The 20,010-nt window shown below is 32.6% G+C and overlaps 4 protein-coding genes across 7 annotated transcripts; 1 reads left to right on the top strand and 3 right to left on the bottom strand.

Annotated features, from left to right (window-relative positions):
• Positions 1–89: 89 nt before the first annotated feature.
• Positions 90–2,539, bottom strand: LOC148622149 (uncharacterized). 2 transcript variants are annotated; one of them, XM_088571751.1, is made up of 3 exons: positions 2,479–2,539; positions 522–733; positions 90–288 (listed from the first exon to the last, which is right to left on the bottom strand). In XM_088571751.1, exons 1-3 carry the CDS (start codon positions 2,526–2,528, stop codon positions 173–175), a joined length of 378 nt encoding a protein of 125 aa, XP_088427877.1. In that variant the 5' UTR covers positions 2,529–2,539; the 3' UTR covers positions 90–172. The 2 variants fall into 2 exon arrangements, with proteins under 2 accessions (XP_088427877.1, XP_088427876.1); XM_088571750.1 differs by lacking the exon at positions 2,479–2,539 and adding an exon at positions 1,466–1,628.
• LOC148622148 (uncharacterized) lies at positions 2,517–12,088 on the top strand. Of its 2 annotated transcripts, none has more exons than XM_088571746.1 (14): positions 2,517–2,670; positions 3,943–4,162; positions 4,505–4,584; positions 4,849–4,944; positions 5,619–5,834; positions 6,131–6,246; positions 6,462–6,582; positions 6,955–7,180; positions 8,204–8,268; positions 8,791–8,925; positions 9,433–9,678; positions 10,155–10,261; positions 10,577–10,715; positions 11,057–11,349. In XM_088571746.1, exons 1-14 carry the CDS (start codon positions 2,607–2,609, stop codon positions 11,101–11,103), a joined length of 1,878 nt encoding a protein of 625 aa, XP_088427872.1. In that variant the 5' UTR covers positions 2,517–2,606; the 3' UTR covers positions 11,104–11,349. The 2 variants fall into 2 exon arrangements, with proteins under 2 accessions (XP_088427872.1, XP_088427871.1); XM_088571745.1 differs by lacking the exon at positions 11,057–11,349 and adding an exon at positions 11,372–12,088 and having other exon boundaries at positions 2,518–2,670.
• A 6-nt stretch (positions 12,089–12,094) lies between these two features.
• LOC148622147 (uncharacterized) lies at positions 12,095–13,597 on the bottom strand. The gene is made up of 3 exons (XM_088571749.1): positions 13,275–13,597; positions 12,843–13,051; positions 12,095–12,488 (listed from the first exon to the last, which is right to left on the bottom strand). The coding sequence occupies exons 1-3, from the start codon at positions 13,364–13,366 to the stop codon at positions 12,337–12,339; spliced, it is 453 nt and encodes a 150-aa protein (XP_088427875.1). The 5' UTR covers positions 13,367–13,597; the 3' UTR covers positions 12,095–12,336.
• A 775-nt stretch (positions 13,598–14,372) lies between these two features.
• LOC148622146 (uncharacterized) lies at positions 14,373–17,016 on the bottom strand. Of its 2 annotated transcripts, none has more exons than XM_088571747.1 (3): positions 16,844–17,016; positions 15,097–15,317; positions 14,373–14,551 (listed from the first exon to the last, which is right to left on the bottom strand). In XM_088571747.1, the coding sequence occupies exons 1-3, from the start codon at positions 16,954–16,956 to the stop codon at positions 14,427–14,429; spliced, it is 459 nt and encodes a 152-aa protein (XP_088427873.1). In that variant the 5' UTR covers positions 16,957–17,016; the 3' UTR covers positions 14,373–14,426. The 2 variants fall into 2 exon arrangements, with proteins under 2 accessions (XP_088427873.1, XP_088427874.1); XM_088571748.1 differs by lacking the exon at positions 16,844–17,016 and adding an exon at positions 16,577–16,745.
• Positions 17,017–20,010: the final 2,994 nt, after the last annotated feature.

Genomic DNA, 20,010 nt, shown 5'->3' with positions numbered 1-20,010 from the left:
ATAAAGCAAAAAGTAATCCATAAGTGATACTTTAGTAATAACATTAAGTTACCAAATATATCATAGACACCATAGTAAATGAATACATGTGTGGTTTCAGTTTTATTAAAATGATACTACATGTACATTGAGCAATGATACATAATAGAAGTTTTATTTTCAATTCAAATATTTACTTAAAATCATACACATAATAAGGTATATATCCTGCATATGATGTTCTATTCCTTGGTCCTGACACTTGAATGACTGCTTTAGCATCTGTAGGTTTTGTGCATACCTCTTCACCTACAATATAGTGAGTTTGTTAATTGTTTTTCTTTAAAGTGATGGCATGTTTTACACAACTCCATTGTTTGATAAGGAATTTGGTTAAATGTATCTTTTCATGATATTTAGTTGTGAAATAGAACTGTTTTCAGTGTTGTATTTTTCATAACAGCATTGCTCTTTTGTTTATTTGTGAGGTTTTATTTCAAAGTATAGTCTTCACATTTTTTTTTACTATTATTGATACAAACCTTTCTTTGGAAATGGTAGTTGTTCTCTTTTTCCATTTATGATTTCTCTAATTTTTCTGATAGTTTTGTCCACTATATGACCAATACATGCTTCAAACATTGTTTTGGGGTCTTGTGACATAAAGACCAGATCTATGGATGACTTTGGATACTGCCAAACAACTGTTCCATTTGGACAGTCTTTAGGAACATTGATAATCCTTTTTCTGTCTCTGTAAAACATCATAGAACAATAAAATGATGCTACATGAAAACATGAAAAAAAGTTTTAATAAAATAAACTTAAAGAACTTGTATAACTTGAAATTGAACTACATGTAGTTATAAAAGAAATTGTGAAAACAGCAATGACAGATACACCAGTAACTAACTGTAATACTTCATTCAACAATTAGAATATATAGTGCATGGAAGTTAGGGTTCTGATGCATATTGTCTTTGGTGTCACCACATGTTGCTGCAAACATACCGTACAGTTTAGAAATATGCATTGATACAGTATTCTGTCATTATGATCAGAGCGGATTCAAATGGGGATCCCGAGACTCCCCTTCTTTACCTCGAAAATTCTAATTGATTATCAGAAAATCTGGAAACCATAAGAGTGCGTCCCCTCATAGACCAGTCAGCGCTAAACCCCTTCTCCGGAATTTATGGATCTGCCATTGGTGGTAGAATTAGACACATCGTCTTGATGAACAATTAATAAAGTTAAGTTTATACGAAGTAAACAAACCCATGAATGTTGTAATGGTATTAATCGCGATACTGTTTTTTTTTTTCATATTGGACACCGATGCTTTTAATAATTTATAAACAGTTTGTAACTTAACAGGTGCAAGTAAACGAAGACTAATAAAAAAACCAACTAATATAACAATGAATGTACTTTTGACCACAGACTTAGTAAAACCTATAGCAATGGCCAATAAGTGCATACTTACGAGAAAACAGTTGGATTGCATGGATGCCTTACATCGACGGCTAGCGATGTTTGAACAAAGTACAGCATGAAAAAAGCTGTAATGGGTGCCATTTTGGTAGAATGATAATCATGTCATGTAAACATGTCTTAATTAGTATATTATGTATTCCACTCGACAATGACATTTAATCTGAATTATTTATGGACAGTTTGGACTAAATTATATGCCTGTTAATGACACCTGGATATTCGTTATATATTTTAAACAAATTTCAGATTTTGAATAAAAGATGCTGTTATGCCCTTGCGGGTGCGATCGAAGGACAAGAAAGCATTACCAACGTTGACATGCAATGGAGTGATGCTACTTCTTTTCGGCTTCGGTTAATAAATGATGAGACTGTACAAAATACTATTCAACAAAGTAAACTTAAATGAATTCGAACAAAATTGAGACAATCTCTTGTCGCGCTTTACCGAAGGCCACCTAAGCTGTAAACGTATAAGAAAATGCACTGATTGGTTGAACAATCATTTTCTTCAATGTTACTTTCTCATAAATGTTTCTTTACCATGAATGAAAACTAATTCTGTGATTGAACTTTCGTGTTACTAGCAAAATTGTCAGCAAAACTAACTTTTTACAGAGAAAATCTAGGATGCCTGTCAGATTGATAACCATCTGGAAACGATATGGATTATGGTGGATCGTTAATTTTTACTAACCATTTTTTCAGGAAATGCAGAAGACAAAAGTTCGTCTTATACATTTGACTTGTCGGTAGACATATTATATTATGATACCGATTTGTCTCATTTTAAAAATAATTCAAAGATTTCTAATTTAATTTTTGTTGACCAATAAAATTGAATATGTGAATATGCTGTTGTTTATTATTGATATTGAAAAGGGCATGTTTTGACCCCCAGTTCATTTTCGATGTTATATATTGCACAATGGAAATAACCACTTAATACCAAAAACGCATCACCGAGAACGATCTAAGAAGAAACCAATGACACCATACTAACTCGGTATTACTTGTATCACATATGAAAACCCCAGACCAGTGCGTTATCATCTGAATGTACTGATATCATTATCAGAAGAGATAAAAATGTTCACCTGAACCGCCATAATCAAATTACTAAGCCAGGAAATGAATCTTTATTTTGGACTATATTCTGTTTTTCTTATATTTTCTCTCAATATTGAAGCGATAGGTAAGAATTGCAGACTTTTAGTTGAAAAAGACGACTTTGAATCATTAAAATAATTAATGTTAACATTCACATAAAAATACAAGTCAGTTTCCGGTTTGTCATGGTGCATATTGCTTTTAATAATCTACTATTAGTACCAAACACAGGAACCTGAGATATATGATATATTCCGGTAATTTGTACATTTCGGATATTTTTAAGTATCAAATAACAGTATTAACTAAATGATTGAATCAAATAGTCTTTTATACTGAAAGACACACTTCATATTTATAGCAAACACCCAACTATTTCAGCTAAGAGAAGATTGTTGAAATTCGTTAATGACTATTTGTCACATTTTTTTTTGGTCGAAAAAAATTAAATTTAGTGTCATTTTAGTATGTTTAGCTTTTCATGAGTAACGTAAATAAAATTTATAACGTAGATGAGCGTTGGTAATAACCGACATATTGACCACTATACGTAATGTCGTGGTTAGTGACGGAACTATTTCTCTTTATCAGTACGGATAAAGTTGTTGTTTGTTATTAGTAATATTGACAACACATTCCCGTACCATGTCATCTGAATGAGCAAAATAATGTTCAACCATGAGACTTTAAAAAAAACAAACAATAGATCCACATGTTAACTATTCGATTAGGACAAAAACGCCAAATTTCTGATTGTCTCATGCTGCGTTTTAGTGTAATCATATGTTCATAATGCTCTGTTAAAAGTGAGTGAAACATCAGATCTGAATGGGTGACCCGAAAAAAAACTATTTTACGTGAACTGGTGCACTTTGAAAAAATTGGAAGATCGATGTTTTTTTTGGGGGAGCAACCCCGCTAGAAAAGTGAAAAAGTGATTTTTTTTTTTCGAGAGATTGCCTTTGTCCGTCGGTCTTACAATCATCTATCAACACAAAACCCTGTACTTAAATATATTCAACTTACTCTCTGAATGTTGAGGGTATGTATTTGATTGGGGAGCACGATTTTGTCCAAATTTAAGGTTTTCAATTGTGTATATAACTGTTATCGTATTACAGACGGTTATAATGTGACGTCTTCTAGGATGGTATCAGATATTTCTAGCCAAACCCCAAAAATTAGTTTCCGTCCTAAAGAATGAACATTTGTAAGTTCCGATAGTACTATAATACATGATTCTTGCTGCACTTAAACAAGTACAATTTTCAACCAAATCAAATCGATATTCGATTATATGGCTAAAGTCTTAAACTAATTAAAGAAAGATACAAGATCATGTTTTACTTTTGTACAGAATGCACATGTTTTATTCCGGCTGGTTATCATGGAGATTGGTACTCACAGGAGAGTGGTGCAGATATAAGGACTAGCATTGATGTCAACCTTTGGAGTAGAATCTCAAATCCACAAGAAAAGCTAGAATGTGTAGATATATACAGACATAAGCAAGAGATCTCACTACTAAAACAACTGAATGACACCATGCATAATAGTACTATGCTAATGACAGTCGCGTAGGTTTTGGTTATAACATTTAGAAAGAAAATTTGAGCAATAAAAGTGACAAAGCAATCTGGTATATTCAAATTTGATAGGTTATTTGGCAATAGACGGAGAATGAAATGTTTCCGATAATTTTAGAATTTGTTAGATGTTTTTCTGCATCTTTAATTTGATTTATTTGTTTGATATTCATACCTGCAGTCGTCAACTTTTTATATTCACTTTGGAAAAGGGGGTTGGTTAGAACGAATTGCAAACAAAGTTGCCAAAACTGAAATACATGTATAACCAACAAAACATTTCAAATTTGAATGAACTGTAAATGACAGACAAAGCGTTTTACATTGTTTCAGGGGAGACACGAGCACCACTAAGTGTTACTTCTGTGTAGATGTTCTGTATAGGACAATAAATATAATACAGTACAGAAGAGGTAAATGTTGTTTTCCCTCATTCTTCTTGATTCATTTATCGTATAGTGTAATGCTGAAATATAAAACTTGTCCATGATTAAAAAAAATGTATGTACATATATATAACATTTGAAACCATGAACTATTTCAATATTGTAAAGCGTTTAGTGTTACGTCCATTTATTATTTATATATTTTCGCAATTTCTTTCTCCGGACTAGTCTAAAGAAGATACAAGTGTAACTAGTTATATCAAATTAATACAGTGTAATTATGTCTTTCAGAACACTGCGTCAAGAGTACAAACGTACCTAACATACAAGCTTGCAGTGGATTGAGGACTGGACTCCCAGATATGGACAATACAGTTACTATGTTTAGTTAGTACCAATTATAAACCTCTTTTGTCTATCCCGTGGTTAGCTTATCAGCAAGTAGAACGGGAATTTGCAAGAAACATGTTTTAGTGCAAGTTCTAAACGTTCATAATGGTACAGACCTATGACAAACCGTTTTCATATTTATTCGATGTTTAAGATACCTCATATAATGTAAAAGTTATATCTTAAATAATATGAAAGATATCTTATAAGATATATCAGATATCTTATGCAGTATTTACGATATCTACTGTAATATATGCTATATCTCTCCAGATACCCTATTAACTATATAAAATATCAGATATATTATATAGTCCATGTATACGAAATATTTTATATAACATATTAGATATCATAACTATGCATTTTATCAGAATTCTTATTAATTATTTGAGATATCTTATAGAGTGTACAAGATTTATTATATGTTAACTAAGATAACTTATATAAAATATAAGATATATGATATGTTATATTCGGTATCTTAAATGTTGAACAAATATGAAAACAGCTTGTTACACAGAACCTATTGGAATCATTAAAATCAATCCTTCAGTATTGAAAATCATCACCGATTCTAGTCAAAATCAACGCATAAAAAGGTTATTATTTTTTTTACTTAAAAATGTATTTGTCGAGAGATGTTAAATGTCAACAGCATTATGTTACAGGAGTTAGTCCGAAAGATGTAAACTGCATAACTACAATGGAAGGCATGTATCAGTTCACATATGAGGTTGGAGGGTCTATATCACGTGGAGGGATTTGTAATAATTCTAACAGTATGATAGCAGCTTGTCAGGACCCCGGATCTGCTTACGTAGACAACAAATATTTCCAGATGAACTATTCCAGATGTCATGATGTATCCACGTCAAAGGACCAAGGTACATTTTTTAAGCATTTTAAGGACATGTTGCATATAATTTTCATACGCTGGAATTATATCGAAATACGCCGATTTTTCTTGGGAATATTCTACTATTTTTTATCTATTGACCAATTGAATGGTAAATAAATATTAATGTATCAAAAGTGTCATTAAACTGAATAAAGCAACCGCTAACCTAAAATACACAATCTTATTGTACTATTCACTTTGAGAAAGATTCTGCCGTATTTATTCACCTACTTAAGAACTTTTAAAAGCCTTCATTAGAATGTAACCTGTTTAATTTTACAGATATACGATACCGTTGTATGGGTTCTTGGTTTGCTGTTAAGAATGGAGTTGGATACATCTTTGCCGCAGTAGCTGCTGTTGTAGAGGCAGATATAAGAGAAAGATTCAAGTGCATGGTAATTGATATGAGACCAAGTCATACGGAATGTTTTGTTTTAATCGTCAGCATTTTCCTAAGATATTCCTAGGTAGAACTCCTGACATTGATTCGACTTTTTTCCGTAATATATTTCAATATTCTAAATGCAGCATTATTTCTATTTAAAAAATGAAAAAAAAAACATGAAATGAAAGTATGGTTAACATAGTGTGTAATTATGATGGTTTACAGATGACTATGAAGGACCAGAAGGATCCTAATAATTGGGTTCGTTGGGTGATGAGTAGATTTCCTACCTGTAACACATTAAACAGTATATACGATGGCGACAGAAAACTTATTTTACGCAGAGGTGAGGTATTTAGTTGTTGTAGATGTTTTTATTTGCCCATTGGGCTAACTGGAACTTCTGCTATATCTGTGCTATGTCTTAGTCGTCTTGCTTCTAATTGTATGATTCCACTAATGTTCTGCATGGCTTTGGGTTCATTCACGTGGATTCATTTTAAATTTCCATTCAGTACCATGACAATAGGTCAATATGAAACTGTATCGTAGATAAATTTAAATATTTCTCTAAAAAAATGAATAAAAATCGATAATATGTGGTATTATTCTCAATAAGTAAGTAAGAATTCTTGATATTCTGAAAATGAAGGGTCATATTTGTTTTATACACTACGAGAATTAACAAACATATTTGAACCCCCGTTATATTTTACAGTGTTACCACCTACTAACTACCTCCATCCTCACTGTGTGTTACCCAGGAATATGTCTGGGCAGTGGTTCACACAAGGGAAACAGTTTAAATCAGACGTTTTCATTAATGAAACTCACATTAGCTTCAAGACACGAATCAACCAGTTTACTATTAGGAACTCGTACTATTCTTGTCAACAATCAAAGGATACAAGATATTTGATGACAAGAGTTACAGAAGGGAAATGGTAAATGTTTGTTTTTCATTTCTGGTCTTTGTCCCTGGATTACATTCTTTTGATTACCGCTATAACCTTGGTTCCCTGGATTACTCTTGCATAACATATAATAAAAATAGACGGATCCACTTTTTCCTGAAGAAAATTTTAAATGTTCTTATTTTTATGTGGGAACATTGAGAAGTATTCAGAAAGCAGTATATTTCAATAATCAAGTAAGTAAGTAATTTTTATTTAAAGTCGGGTTAATGAGTATATATAACAAATAAAAAAAGCTCTCCACAGCTTTTATACCGACTAATCAAGCAACTTTGTTTTTAGCTTGTATTGTAAACACAAAAGAAGACGATGCATGTTTTAATGGGGGGGGGGAATGTGGTGGTCCATCGCAAGACCCCCTTTGCAAATCTCTGGATCTGCCAATGCATGCATGCTTTATTCCTACTTCTTTGTACCGAGAGTACAATATCGAAAAATGGTTGACTTTTTCGTGTGTAGGTGATAGTTGTAATTTGCGAATTGTGTGAAATTTAAAGGCTGGAAGTATCCATCAGTAGAAATTATTACATTAAGACACAGAAGTTTTTGTTGTACTATATCTCTTACATGGTATCAACAATAAAATAGCCATGATAATAAGTACGGTGTCCATAGCGAAGTATGATTATTATATATGATAATACAAAGATTTTATGCTGAAATGCTCACTTTAAGCAGTTTTTACCTAATTTATTTTGTATAAAATGTTGTGTCGAATTGCACTTGAAACTTTTACAAAAGATTATTGAATTGTGAACACTGATGTGGCACACCCAGAACTCTGATTTTACTACAAAGACAAAATAATACGCAAATTAAAAAAAATATGATAAAAAAGACTACACACTGCAAGTAAAAATCGGCTCTTGAATCTGCATTGTTTGAAATGTAAGCAAGTATCACGCTCTGTCTATTTGTCGCTAAATACAAATCGATTGGTTGCTTGTCTGTCTGAGTATCCAGCTGACAAAGAAGAAATCATCTTTTTTTCAGTGAGGTTGATTTAGTGTGTTTTGATATCTTGCCAAGACACCATAGCGTCGTCCGATATAGAATTGGTAAGTAGATCAGCCTGGTTGATAAATGTGTCATACAAAATGTTTATCAATTTGGCCCAGTATCCTCGGAAAGTCATATTGGGTATCGGCGTGCTTCATCTGAATACAGCTATCCTCATATAATACGACAGTCTTCGGACATAATACGGGGCCAATATGAAACTAAACAATGTCACATATTATCCGATTACGTGTTAATTACATCTTGCACGGTCTCATGCACATGGTTTTGTCACTGTGTCTTGCATTTCGAGAGAGAACTGACACTTCTTTCGGTTTCATGTTTCACCAAATATTATATTTCAGTCTTTAGTACAATTTTGACTGTGTTGTCATATATAAGTATACATTATGATGATTTTTTGCACACTTTATGTACGTAAGTCATTTTTGTTTTTGTGATTTTTTTATTTTTCCATTATAATTACAAGATCATGCATGGTATAAGATGAACAAACCAAGATGTATAAAACAGTCCTAGATACTGTCTTAAGATAACTTAGTACTATATATCATTGTTAGGTAAGCCTGTCAGAATATCTCCAAATGAAGCCAGGAATAACAAAGTGCTTGTCAAAAAGTTCAGAGAAGCGTGTAGTTGGATGTCTTTCACCTTCAACAGAGATGAAATTGATTGGAAATATGAAGTTTTAATATGTAAGTACAAACGCCCTTTATTACTTATTGGTATACCATCTAACAACAGTTTCGTGAAAATTGGGTGGGCCGTTTTGATGTTTCTAGTCTTTGAAGTCCCTGTGTTGTTTACTCTTCTTTTTGCTCAGAATTAATTTATCATAAAAGATCAGGACAAGAGCCAATTACTGGTCCATGTTCTCAGTTTTTAGTGGAGTCCTAGTTGCTCATTTACTTTTGTCTTTTTGTACTGTTATTTTGGTTAATTTCATGTTCTTTGCATGAGTGTCTATTTTCCCAGTCGTTATTTTTGGATAATATTCTTTTGATTATTTTTCGAATCCTTGTTACCTTGATACCCCACGAATACAAAACAATCAATTGGAACATAATTTGAAACAAGATATAACATTTCAATATTAAACAATGTAACAATGATTGTTTTATATCAAGATATTGTAAGCCTGTTTTACAACATATCCTCAAAAGTCTGTGCTTTGTTTATTGTTTCCATTTCATGTATTTCAGTAAATCCTCCTGCACCTTTTCCATGTCCTATTGCGGGACGGTATTATTTTGATCAGAGCTTCTCAACGAAAGTTGAAAAGTACAACACGAGAATCCGAGGCGTGACTCAACGTCCAAGATCTAAAATCTACTGTGCAATCACCGTATCTGAGATGAAATCTTGCACAAATGACGTCAACAAAATAGCAATAGACGCAGAGTACTGTGAAACACTGAATTACAGGGGAAAGCCGATCGGAGAATATGGTATTGATATGTATTCTTGTACAAGGCATTATATAGCGTAGGTCTTAAAACCAACCTCAAATATATCTCCGTTGAAAAACTAGATAAAAGTCATTGGAAAAAGCTAATTTCTTTGTTGTATTTGTCTGTTTTCCATGTCTGGTCTTTGTCCCTGGATTACATTCTTTTGGTTACCGCTAAGGTAGTGCACATTGTACCTAAATAAAATAAAGGCAGACAATCACAGTTTCATGGAATCATATGCGTTCTGGTGTGATAAAAATTTATTCCTGAACCCCGCCAACATTTTTTATCACAGTGGCTTTAAAAATATAAAGTATTCATTTCGGGTATCGGAAACGGTCCTAGTCTTCGACTTCTAGACACCGTTTGTATATGATTGTATAAAAAATTTTGAAAGTATTGTCCTAATTTGTATTCATTTTTTTTAATTGTACATGTAAATTAAATTGTGTAACCAAATCTTTTATCGTCAGATGTATCGGACCACGAATTAACCTGTGTTGGATTTTGGATGGAGGATTACAAGTCGTATCTAATGACGTGGGACCAAGAGGATGCCATTTCTAACTTCAGATGCTGGGTACGGAAATCTCAATAAGAAACGTTTATTCAAACGTCTAGTTATTGGAGACAATAAAACGTCACCATTTTTGTTTGTTGTCATCAAGACAAAACAAATTAATTCAGTCCAACTGTGCATACAACAACATGAACGTACGAATCATGTGTACACATTTATTTTAAGGTTAATATATTTTTTGCATTCATTGTATTCAAGTTGGTTCTTTTGTTCTTTTTGTTGTGAAAACTGGTCATTTTAAATTACATGAATTCATGACTCCTCGAAAAATTGCGTTTTGACAACGTAACTGATTCTTTCATGTATTCTGTGAAGGTGTACGAACGACTTAGCTGGACAGACGTTGCAATGTCTAGATCACAAAATGCCAGATGTCCACCATATCAGAAAGCTGAATCTTACTTGTTACCTGGCACAGGACTGTCCCTGACATTACGTGAAAGTGAACGACTGTGTAAGTTAATTATTGTATATTAGATCTTGTCTTGTTGTTAATTTGCTGTAGATGTTTCCTATATTTGAAAAACAATGCACATGTTAAAGTAGCAGTCTTTATATAAAAAAATAGCCAGGAGGTGATTCATGTCTGTCAAAAACCCACAAAATTCACTTATATTTCATATTCAGAAACCGTTACAGATCGCATAACCTGTTGGTTTTTCATTTGGTTGTTGCACTTTTGAGATAAATATAAATCATATAAATGCTTTGTAAAATTGGTACTTTGCAAAAGTTTTGGTTCTCAATTTGGTTGATATGTATGGGAAATGAAAGATGATTTTCTCCTAAATGCAGATCTGTATGCAGACACGACGAAAAAAAGATCGAAAAAGTATTGTTGATTCGCAGGGTTTTGGGGCACTTTTCTACGCCTTTATGATGATTTATGTATGGCTGCATGGAAAGGACTAAGTAGATGTCATGTATTGTACTTGTGATATAAATGTTATTTATTGTAGTGCATGTATGTCGATTTTATAGGCTCCCATGAGCTTATGTTGTATTGTTTTAAAATATCGACGTTAAATAAAGCTTTTGCATTGTATTGTATTTGTAACAGCTCTACCAATCTCTAAATGTATAATTGCATGTATTAAACCTACATTTCAGTTGATGATTGTCCGCAGAGATTTGATCCTGGTATTGACCCCTACAAAAAACCCACAGTTATATACATCCTGAATGAAGGACGCTGTTTGAATTATAATTTTGTACTCATGTGTGTGAGTTTACTGTTGTTGACAGTCATTGGAGTTAGAACATTTTGAGTTCCTGGTCTGTTTGATGTTAATGAGTATGAAAGTATGAAAGGGAGAGAGGAAAGTGATGTGACCTTAAGATGTGCAAGTATCGACGATTTCGGATTATGGTATAATACAGACCATAATTCAAGAGCATCTGAAAAATGATTGCATCGTCATACTTAAATTACGAAGAGACTTACATGTGTATGTACTATCATATACATGTTGATATAAGAGTTATACCTAGCATTGTTTGTTACAACACTTCGCCACTAAGTCTGTGTAAGTACACGATATTCCTCGATTACTTGGTCCAAGAACTGCAGTTCCCCCCTATGGGAGCATTCTATTGTAATTTTGTATATAAGCATCTGAAGTCGTTTTTTTGTAATTCTGCTTGATTGTACCACATATATTTAACAACTTTAAAAATTTTCCCTTCATTTATGTATTACAAAATGATCATACCATTTTTGTATATTACTTTCATCTGATTTGTATGATGTATGTATGTATTTGTACATGTTTTATTAAATAAATCTATAAAAACTTCATGGAAGAAATAAAAAAAAACCAATTGCTATCTAGTTTAAACTTTAATAAGTTAATGTTTGAGTAATAAGACAATATACATAAGTACACGTTGTACAATTGTGTCACCATGGTCATATTATACACCATCATTTATAGTATTGAAAGCCGTCTCATACAATGATAACAGTTTAAACTGTATTTTTTTTATTTCTAATCCCCAAGGAATTTAGAACAAAAAGTTGAAGCAAAGTCGCACCAAACATCAACTCTTAGAAAAATAAAATATCTTCTTTTCAACTACTTGAGATGCTTTATGAAGTCTTTATATCGGCTATCAGATTTCATTTCGTTCCTTTCATATGGGATGAAAGCCATGTACGTTTTCATGCGCGGGGGTCCATTAAACTCTAAAGACAAACTTCCACTGTAGACAATACACTCTTTATCTCCTATCAAATACAATATTTGTGTATGATATACTCTCATATTAGAATATCTTAAATGTACCACTATCATACTAGTATTGGTTTAAAATATTTTGTTATGTGATTTCAGTTTTCAAATATGTAAAAGAATAATTGTTGATTGGGAAAGGAAGGGCCATCGGTCATAGACCCAGAAGCTTGAAATGGTCCATTAAAGTTACTAGATTTCATGTAGAATATTTTTAAAAAGGATAAAATGAAGTCAATTTCCATGTATTTGAAAATAACAAAAATAAAATGAAAATAGCAATTAAACCAAATGAAAAGGTTTAATAGGAAAAAAATAACAGATGAATAAAAGATGAGTTAATTTAATACCCGATTTTCTTGGTAGCTTCAGTTTTCTTGACCCTGTTGAAGACTTGACAACACATGTCATTACAAGTGGATCATTGATGTATCCAATGCAGAACTGGTATATTCCTTTTTCTTCTTGTACTGTAACGCGTAGAGTTTTTTTCGGGTAACTCCAATACAAGGTTCCTACTGTACAATTGTTTCTTATGACGACTTGGGGACTTTTACGTCTGAAATGGAGCAAGTGTTGTTTTTAAAATTTGTTTTAGTAAAAATGAAGTCTTGCGAGCATTTGCGATTGCATGGTAAAAAGAATACTGAAATAGCTTCCTATTGACTGTGTAGTCTTGATTTCTAGACAACAAAATTGTATTTGTTTCTTCTGTTCTATCGTTAAACTTTTACTTTCATAACAATTAAAAAATCTAACAAGTAACTTGCTTCGATCCTTACCTTTTAACTGCGATGTTGCACTTATCAATTCGTAGCGAGTGGCAAACAAACGCCACCGACAAAATGACGAAAAGACACTTTATTCCAAACATATCTAAAGCTAGAAACTGGGCAACTGTAATTTGCGTGCGGGATGTAACTTAACTTCAGGCACTCCTGAATTGTTTGTCTCTTGATGTTGTCACCTAGGGTACACACTGTACTTGAACTCTGTCTCTTTACATTAACATTATACGTCTTAGCTATTCATTTATTCGCTTATGTTATCTTTATGGAATTAAGAAAGTAGACGATAATAACCTTTGTTTTCAATTTTAAAGACATAAACGATAATCTCATACTTATATCATGTTTATTTTTAAAAGGGTCAGCTAAAACATTTTATAATAGATGTATGATGTTGTAAAATAAGAAGGTATTTAGTTATTTATGTAAACATTCAAGAATTCTTTTTTGTTGACAACTGATTATTAATGACATACATTATATTTTGTATCTAAAATGTGCAAACAACGACGAAATTCCAAAAATATGTTCAGGAAGTTGTCAGTCAGTCGCACTGTCGTGTTGGATGGTACAGTATCATTTTTTCCTGGAACAACTTGCATTGGAGGTGTTATTCAAGGAATATTCTCGGATCTTTGTTGTGTTATAAAGTAAAGGTCTTTGTAAAAAAAAAAATCAGGCAAATTGAGAGGTTTTGAAACCCATTGATCTGATAATATAGTCTTAATCAATGCTGTATTCTCTAATTGAAATTACCACCATTTGATCGCTGAATGTGTTTAGACAGAGTTATCTATCCCTTGTATGTTTATTTGCAGTACATTTCATGAAATTATTACTCATTTCACTAATATGTTACGGAAAATCGGGGCTTTTATCTTGAATAAAGGTGGTTCAAATTGTCAAATAACACTGTTAATTTGAATGTGTCGGTTTGTTTCATACCATGTTTCATTCACTGTTTGGCTCTTACAGTGACTGTTACTTGATATATGTAAACATGCAAGAAAAATGAAGGCTATAGTTTCAATGTTTCGATATGAGGTTTTTGATCAACTTCTCATAACAGATTTGAAGTAAAACAAAGCCAGATAGGTCTTATTTCTGCTTCATTCAAATAACACAAAGTGAGTTTACATTCGACAGTTATGTTGGCTTATTCGAAGACTTTATCTTGAACGGAAGGTATATTGCAAAAGTCCGTGGGATTCTATGGCTTTCAAAAGCAATTGTAAAATTGCCGTAATGGCTATCTGAACAGGTTTCTCCCCCTGAAACGATAAAAAAAATCTTCAAAACCAACACATAGATGTACTTGTCTTTATTTCACTTCATTTGAGCATCGTTCTATGTGAAGGCGCGTTTATTGAGATTTGGAAAAGGTATATGTTATACAGGCAGAAAACGGGCATCTTTATTCCAAGAAAAAAAAATCGAAAATAAAGATGAAATGAAGAGGCAAATAATAAACACTTAGGCTGGTAGACATCTGCAACTTCAAGAAAACATTCAGAATTTTAAAATGACAAACACTTGGTCCCAAAAACATTTTAACAAAATATCATCTTGATTCAGAAACACTTTAGGAAATAAATTAACTTTTACTGTAAGGTATCTGATCCAAGGTAATCTTTTCGTATTGAACCACTTGTTTGGTAATTCGACAGCGCTGCTTCTTTTTCTGATTTTGCTTGGGGTAATCTGTCAATTGCCTCATAGTATTTGCTTGATTTCGAATTGGGCAAAAATGTCGATAGACCACACTCGTACTTGCTTTACTTTGCATGGGCATTATATTGACTTCAATAGTACTTGCCTGCTCCAGCAGGGGGGAGATGTGTCAATTCACCCCCATAGTTCTGAATTATTCCAATCAGGTTTTGTGGACTTGTCGACACACCGAAACAAATAGCATGTATCGAATATTTATTCATTGGAACAAACACAACTTCCAAGTAATTCATTGGTGCATTCCAAGATATTGTGCCGTTTGAACAATTGGTTACGACCTCTTCCATAAGACTGGATCCCATTTTACTGAAAAAAAAAACAACGGAATACACTATAAATGTACTTAATTTGTGTGATGAACGAATAACTTATAAACCTAGTCGGAAAGCTTTATCTAGATAATAATGTTGAAATCTACCACCAATGGAAAATTTAGATTACAATAATATTCTATAATTTCATTGAATTTGTATCTGCGGGGCGCCGAATGAGACTCTTGTGGTTTTGTACTCAAAATTCAATTATGTACAGATAAAAGTGAATGTTGATCGACAAAAATGAGTTCAGATTAACAAAATTTATAACATAGTACAAATTTTCAATTTTGTGAGACAAAAGTCTATTTAGTGTCACATAAGTCAATTTTGTGTCACAAAATTGAATTTTTCACAAAAGTCCATTCTGTATGCAAATTAGTTTACAGAGTCCTTTGGATATACAAATGAAACCTCTCATCACGATTTTGTAAGAAGGTTTCTCATTGGATATAGTAACCGCGGGTCTCGCAGACGCAGGTTTCCGATTACTTCGAGCAAGGACATATCATACGGGTGATGAGCTATTCTGCAAAAATAAGTGTTAGATACCAAAATATTACTTTTTGCAGAATAACGCATCAACCAAATAATATTCCCTTGCTCGAAGTAATCCAAAACCTGCGAGACCCGCGGTTACTATATCCAGTGAGAGGACAGGCCTTACAAAAAACAAAAAAAAAAAAAAAAAAAAAAAACGTAATGAGAGAGATTTCATTTGCATATCCAAAGGATTCTATAAACTAATTTGCATACAAAATTGACTTTTGTGACACAAAATTGAATTTTGTGACACAGAATTGACTTTTGTGACATAGATTGACTTTCGTGAAACAAAATTGAATTTTGTCTAAAAAATGAATTTCGTCATTACAGAATAAAGTGATCATTAAACAACTTTGTGTAACAAGTTTAGTACGACAAAAATGATTTTATTATGACGGAATTCAATTCTGTGTACACAAAATTGATTTTGATTACAAAAAGATACGCTTACAGTAGCACGAAACAGGTGCATTGACAGGGTAAGTGTCCTAGTCTGTTTTTTTTTCTATAGATATATATTCTCTATTTATATCTTACCACATTGGACGAAAGTATACACATTAAAAACTCATGATTTTGTTCTTACCCGACTAAATTATAAATCCTTTACTTAAAACATTACACTTTTATTGACAGCAGCAAAACAAATTATACATGCAACATTGAGGGGAAAAAAGATATAAAGAGAGAGAAAAGGTTACATACATATAGAACCACACCTCCATCATTGCTACTGCATAGCTTCTATGGTAGAATCTTATTCTTGAATCAAACATAATACATGAGATGTTGTTCGTCTCAAACAATAAATATATATTGAAAAAATGTTGTCACGAGAATGTATGGTTCAGGAAAATGGGTAGTAACTTCTGTGATACTTAAACTGGAAGTATGTCCGAACAGCACGTAGTACAGTTAACTTACGAGCGCACACGCATAGTGTAATGATTTGGTGAAATGTGCGAACATTACCTGTACATCCCACGATGGCAAGGATGCGTTACATTGTAAGGGATCATTAAAGAGCTGCTTGTTTCAAAAATGCAGAAAAGCACGAAAACTATCCATCCTTTTGTCCCCTCCATATTTTTTTCTAATAAATTTCCGTCTTCTTGTCACTTTACGCTTAAATAGTCTTACTAAACAAGACTTGCAACTGTTGCAATGGTAATAGAATTTTACATCAAACAATCCAATGTCAAAAACCTACCGATTTATTGTTTTAATACCAACTTTACACGTACTTATGAAATAATTAAGGATTGCATACGGTGGCTTACAAGTGAAGATGGGTTAAAAAAATAAACAATCGAAAAAAAAATCGGTAATTCTCTTAAGTGTAAAAAAAGTATTTGGTAAAAAAAAATGAAGTGTGAAATGAGATCTCACACAATTATTATTAACCAGATTGAGCCAAATATTATTTACGAATATCAATGAGACGAAATGGGTAGACAATGATTTCGTTGAGTAAGTATGGGTGACCCCCCCCCACCCCCCTCAACGCTCACACACAAACAAAACAAAAGCAAATCGCTGGTTGATTATACTCGAGTCTTCTACCAAAAGAAGGTATAATACGGATTATCTTTTTATCAGATTTTATAAAATTCAAGAATGTGCTTTGTCTAGTTTAACACCCATTAGTTACACATGCATGTGTCCGTAATTTATTTGAAAGATTTTTAATAATGTATTTGATTCGTCCCGTGGATTTTAAGATGACAAATTTCTGCAAATCTTGTGGCCATCTGCATACCATTCCAGTATTTTTTACGTGAGGTCAAGAAAGTAAACAAATCGAAAACAAAATTTTTATACTAAGAAAACGAAATCAAACGAAAACAAACGAAAGCTGTAAAATCAAACTAAAACTACGTTGGTAAACATAAAAACGAAAACTACAAAGAAAACTAAGTGAAAACGTCAGTAATGTTTGGTCGTCGTCATTAACTCGTGGGTCGTTACGGTGTATCCATCTGCACTATGAAATCTGATTTGTTCAACGTGTCATAGTTTTCCTTTCCTCTTTCGTCTACCCCGGACTTGACTTTTTATGACCAACTCGGTGGTGTTTCTAGAAAAGCAAAGGACGGTTACCCTATCGATGCACCTGGTCCATGCTCCCAGTTTTTAGTGGAGTCTGAATTGCCCATCGTAAAATCTTAGTTTCCTTGATTACTCTGTAAAAGAATTTAAAAAAAAAGTTGACCGATAAACGAGAAATTTAACCAATGATTGCAACACAATAAAGGATGAGCAGACAGAATATTAAAGGGTAGTGTTATCAGTAAAATATATTCGGAATCATCATGTTGTTTTTTTTAAAATCGAACTATAGACTCAAATATATCTTTATTGTATAAATATCTTGATATATAATGATACACGAATAGTATTGCGTAATGAGTTATTGCTTACTTAATTACACAAATCCTTGTACTTGATTTATAGGCTCTTTATGGGTCCTGTAATTTGGAAAAAAAATTCTATTCTATTCTATTCTATAACTACATTGTATTTCATGTGAGCTATTGCCACCACTTGGCGTCCGTCGTCGTCGTCCGTCGTTAACAATTTTTCAAAACTCTTCTCCTCTGACGCTACTTGACCAATTAGAACCAAACTTGGTATGAATGTTCCTTGGGGTATCCTGCATAGTACTGATGTGGGGATTTTTAATTCGTTGAAAAATATGGCCACCGTTACTAAAAATAAAACATAGGGGTCAGACAGTAGTTTTTTTCATATTTCTCCAAAACCGTTGGTTAAGTCAAGTTCTTTTTAATTCTGAAAAGTGTCCAAGGGATCTATGTTGTCAGACGACTTCTTGTAAGAGTTATTGCAATATGAAAATTTTTTTTTTTTTTTACAGTTTTCAGCCAATATCTTGAAAACTATGATAGAATGAAACTTTCAACTTAGTTGCTGAAATGATCCTTATGATACGACATACGAAAGTTTGTTGGACCACTCCTTGTTAGAGTTATTGCCCTTGAAAGGCAAAAAAAAATGTTTTTAGCAGTGTTCAGCCAATATCTTGAAAACTATAATAGCAGAGTTGGCCAATCTCATTAGTGATGTCATATTCACTAATTTGCATATCATTAAGTGTCATATTGGTTGGCAAATAAACAACTAAATAAACAATCGACAATTTCATGATTAGAATCCCAATTTTCAAAACTTTTATAACTTTGTTATTTTTTATCCAATTTTGGTTCTGTAAAATGTTTCATTTAGATAAAGTAGTTCATATTATGTATGTGAATTATAACTGTTTTACTTGAAAAAATAAATTTATAATGATATTTATATGTAAACATCTACTTTTGTATAAAATTATAATTAAAATTTTATGTACATATAGTCTAATTACTGAATATTTATTTAAAAATTCCATGGATAAAAATAATTTTATTTGCAATGTTCATCCTCCCAAGTCAGGGTTTTGAGTCCACCCTCGCTCCCTCAAACGCCTGACATCACTCATTCATATTTAGCGGGTATCGACCTGCGCCACCTAGTGAGTTACCTAAATTTAACCCGGATCCAAAATCCAATCAAATCACTCGTAATAGAAACTCTTCGATATAACTTACAAAATGGCTACATACACATAACGTCATTTTTTTCGCTTAAGACTCTAAATTTAAATATGATCTACAGTTATTATTTTTTGGTCATAATGAATCATTAGTGACATCTTACAACTATCAGTTACTCGTATCATTGTTTACCTTTCCACGGACATTTTATGTCAAATCAATTTTCATTGGTGCTTCGCACCCGGAGAAGCAACCAATCGGAATTGGCTGGACGATACCCGCTAAATATGAATGAGTGATGTCAGGGGTTTGAGTGAGCGAGAGTGGACTCAAAACCCTGACTTGGGAGGATGGCAATGTTGGGGACCAAAAGAATTTTTTCAATTATCTTTAAAAATGAAAAAAAGTTATGATGCTTTAAAGTTGATACCCTATGCCACTCAATGGAATTTTTGCCAACCAAAACCAAATCGCAGGCAAATGATGACATCACGAAGAACTCTCCTATAGATAGAATGAAACTTCCAACTGATGGAATGATATTTATGATAAGTCCTACCAAAGTGTTTGTTGAGTCAAAATTGTTGGAAA

The sequence above is a fragment of the Perna viridis genome, chromosome 3 (genome assembly GCF_037379345.1).
Source record: "Perna viridis isolate PV_CMFRI_1.1 ecotype Kerala chromosome 3, ASM3737934v1, whole genome shotgun sequence".
Lineage (NCBI taxonomy): Eukaryota > Metazoa > Mollusca > Bivalvia > Mytilida > Mytilidae > Perna > Perna viridis.
The sequence above is the reverse complement of the archived record's forward strand: the minus strand, read 5'-3'. Positions and strand labels throughout refer to the sequence as shown.

Bases quoted from the DNA above. Each gene is read 5' to 3' on its own strand.
- LOC148622149 (XM_088571750.1), bottom strand. From the start codon at position 1,557: ATGGCACCCATTACAGCTTTTTTCATGCTGTACTTTGTTCAAACATCG. The intron at 734-1,465 runs GTAAGTATGCAC...GATGTTTTACAG, and splicing joins TGCAATCCAACTGTTTTCTC to AGACAGAAAAAGGATTATCA. The intron at 289-521 runs GTTTGTATCAAT...ACTATATTGTAG, and splicing joins ACTACCATTTCCAAAGAAAG to GTGAAGAGGTATGCACAAAA.
- LOC148622148 (XM_088571745.1), top strand. From the start codon at position 2,607: ATGAATCTTTATTTTGGACTATATTCTGTTTTTCTTATATTTTCTCTC. The intron at 8,269-8,790 runs GTAAGTAGATCA...TATCATTGTTAG, and splicing joins CGTCGTCCGATATAGAATTG to GTAAGCCTGTCAGAATATCT. The intron at 10,262-10,576 runs GTACGGAAATCT...TATTCTGTGAAG, and splicing joins TTTCTAACTTCAGATGCTGG to GTGTACGAACGACTTAGCTG.
- LOC148622147 (XM_088571749.1), bottom strand. From the start codon at position 13,366: ATGTTTGGAATAAAGTGTCTTTTCGTCATTTTGTCGGTGGCGTTTGTT. The intron at 13,052-13,274 runs GTAAGGATCGAA...GCTCCATTTCAG, and splicing joins TGCAACATCGCAGTTAAAAG to ACGTAAAAGTCCCCAAGTCG. The intron at 12,489-12,842 runs GTATTAAATTAA...TGTATTTGATAG, and splicing joins GAAGCTACCAAGAAAATCGG to GAGATAAAGAGTGTATTGTC.
- LOC148622146 (XM_088571747.1), bottom strand. From the start codon at position 16,956: ATGGAGGGGACAAAAGGATGGATAGTTTTCGTGCTTTTCTGCATTTTT. The intron at 15,318-16,843 runs GTAATGTTCGCA...TTTTTTTTTCAG, and splicing joins TGCCATCGTGGGATGTACAG to TAAAATGGGATCCAGTCTTA. The intron at 14,552-15,096 runs GCAAGTACTATT...TTATCGTTTCAG, and splicing joins TCTCCCCCCTGCTGGAGCAG to GGGGAGAAACCTGTTCAGAT.